Source organism: Polyodon spathula, unplaced genomic scaffold, assembly GCF_017654505.1.
Source record: "Polyodon spathula isolate WHYD16114869_AA unplaced genomic scaffold, ASM1765450v1 scaffolds_3318, whole genome shotgun sequence".
Taxonomy (NCBI): domain Eukaryota; kingdom Metazoa; phylum Chordata; class Actinopteri; order Acipenseriformes; family Polyodontidae; genus Polyodon; species Polyodon spathula.
Genome location: NW_024474781.1, coordinates 1 through 3,040, shown reverse-complemented (window position 1 = coordinate 3,040; position 3,040 = coordinate 1). Strand labels below are relative to the sequence as shown.

At 33.3% G+C, this 3,040-nt stretch overlaps 1 protein-coding gene across 1 annotated transcript; it reads left to right on the top strand.

The window, feature by feature from the left end:
• The first annotated feature begins 3 nt into the window (after positions 1–3).
• On the top strand, positions 4–939 carry LOC121311847 (olfactory receptor 6N1-like). The gene has a single exon (XM_041244011.1). The coding sequence runs from the start codon at positions 4–6 to the stop codon at positions 937–939; it is 936 nt and encodes a 311-aa protein (XP_041099945.1).
• The last annotated feature ends 2,101 nt before the right edge of the window (positions 940–3,040 follow it).

Here is a 3,040-nt window from a genome sequence, read left to right as displayed (position 1 = left end):
GCTATGGAGAAACAGAACTCCTCCTACACTGTGTTTACCCTTTCTGGATTAAATGAATCAAAAAACAATAAATATATCTATTTTTCTTTTACTCTCCTAGGTTATCTCTTTATCATTTGTGTTAATTCAACTCTAATTGTAATAATAGCTCTTGAAAAGACACTTCATGAGCCCATGTATTTCTTCCTCTGTAATCTCAGCGTTAATGCACTGTATGGGACCAGTGGATTCTTTCCTAAATTACTTTTTGATTTTCTATCTGATACGCATGTCATCTCGTATTCTGGGTGCCTGCTTCAAATATTTGTCATCTACACTTTTTCTGCGTGTGAATTAACAAATTTAACAGCGATGGCATATGATAGGTACGTGGCAATATGCAGACCCCTGGAGTACCATGCTATCATGACTCCTTTAATGACTGGTAATTTAATACTGTTTGCTTGGATTTTTCCATTCTGTTCTGCATGTATTGGTATTCTATTGACTGTTAGGTTGCCCATATGTGGCTCTCACATTGACAAACTATATTGTGATAACTGGTCAGTTGTGAAATTATCTTGTGTAAAGACTACTGCTAACTCTGTATATGGATATGTTCTAATAGGTACATTCTTTGCACATTTCTTTTTTATTTTATTTTCCTACATGAAAATACTAAGAACATGCCACACATCCACTATCGCAATGAGTAAATGTATGCAGACCTGTTTGCCACACTTGTTGATGGTGATCAACTACTGTGTTGCAGTGCTTTTTGATATAATGTATGGTAGATATAGTTCAAGTGACATGCCACAGGTTTTACACAATCTCCTGTCAGTGGAATTTCTAATCGTCCCCCCTGTTTTTAATCCTGTCATTTATGGTTTAAACCTTCAAAAGATCTGGAACAAAGTCACAAGAATGTGCAGCAGAAACAAAGTAATTCACACTTAATAGATTTCAGATGTATTTGCTACTATCACCTTACATTTATGAGAAATCAAGACTTTAAATTGGATATTGTTTTCTATAATTAATAACAGAGCGTATTAAATATTTTTCATGAAAGACTGCAATGCTAAACAGATATAAAGCTGAGTAGAGTAGTAAGATATGAGTTATGCATACAGGATTATTTCATTTGTAATTGACTCAAGAAAGTAGCAGAATCAGGTGAGTTAAATGGACCCAATGCACTGACTCAACCTCATTGTAAACCTCTTCCTGAACCCTTCTTGGTTTTGTTAATATGATCTAAAATGCTTATTTATTAAGGGTCACTAATTGTTTAGGGTAGTTTCACATTTTATGTAATAAAGTGTATCAACAAGTATACAAGTACATTACACGAGTATGAAGGTATACAAACCAAATACACTGTTGGTCTAGTGGTTAAAAATATTAATTCAAAAATCATTTTCAAAGCAGATTCATGCACAGGTTAATATGCATGTTTTATTATCTTTTATAATACATAAAGCGATGTATTAAATAAGCCATAAGTCATGACATGATTTACATTTGTATATAATGTTAACACCAATGCGCAACCTTGAACATCTTGTTTTTATAATACGGCTTAAAAACAATTAAATGCATATTTTATGGTATGTATTGTATAAACACAATGTAGTACAGATGTATATTGTTAATATATTTGATGTATAAAATGCATTCTTACAGTAAAAAGGTGTTACATATTGGAAAGGCAAATGTTAAAATGTAATAAAGAATATAATTTTTTTTTAATGCACATTTATTTGGTACACAATGCTTCTGCAATTCAGATGCTTGAAATGAACATTGCCTCCTTAAATCGTAAGCTTGACTACACTTTTGATTGTAAAAAAAATATTTATTTTCCTAGACGTCACACACAGATGAGTGAAACCTGCTCCATTGAGCAACACCTACTGAGCAGTGCACATAAAGTTAGCATTAAAGGAGTGAAATCCAATCAGGCAGAATGACTCAACAGAATATATTTTGGTTCTTTGTTTTTTTTTTTTGTTTTGTTTTTGTTTTTTTGTATTTAGGATATGCAGCCATTTCAAATACAACTCTTCCTGATACATAATCACTTCATATCCAATGGTCTAGCTATAATCATACTGTACCATCTAACCCTGAGCACAGGAACTGAATAGATACCTGGTAGCAACAGTGTTATTGGATCAGTGATTAGCTGTAACCTTGACAACCAGGTTAAGCATTGGCTCAGGTATTTGCCTATTACAGTCACTGTAAACAAGTTAGAAAACAATAGACATACATTTCAATATGGCTGTAATAATAGTACAATAGAAACAATCAGGGAAAATGATTCTCACATCAAAAAAAAACTTTGGAAACATACACAGTGTGTGTAACAGGTTAAAATAAACCAGTGCTTAGTACAAGAGGTTACATTACGGCTACAAAAACAAAACATAAACATTGTGTTTTCTAGTTTGATTCACAACGAAACCGAGTAGTATTTCATAACAGGCAGAATTTTCCAATCTACTATTATTATTTTTAGTTTACAGAGCCTTCTTTTTCTATGGTAGGGTACTGCAGAGTCTCTCAGCTGTTTAAAGAGGTCTTGCTGCATTTTACAAATTGATTTGTATTGTATTTGTTTGAATGAATTGTGCCTGTGTTTGTAAACTGGGGGAATAAAGTAAAACAAATAAAAACACCATCTTGCGCTATTGAACAATCAATAGTATTTTCATGTTCATTTAAAGTAGGAGGCTAGGAATCTTAAATAGAAGGCAGGGGGTACGGGGCTCCTCCCCCAGAGCGGGTGCAGGTGGCAACACCCCCCAACAAAAACACATTTCAGGGTTTTGCATGGGTCTAAAACTGGAAATTCTGAGCCCAAATATGTGCCTTAATCTGCACCCGCAATTAAAAATCAATCAATATTTATATTAGAATTTTAAAATCACCTAACTTTGTTTAAAAGTGGGGGAGGTAAAGCTCCTGTAAAACACATTTTTACTGTTAAATATTTTTCAAGTTGCTGTTTTTGCATTAGTAAACCCACAAAATTGGACAGGTGTTTCAACAT

What these genes read in the sequence shown, in the direction of transcription:
- LOC121311847 (XM_041244011.1), top strand. Translation starts at nt 4, where the DNA reads ATGGAGAAACAGAACTCCTCCTACACTGTGTTTACCCTTTCTGGATTA.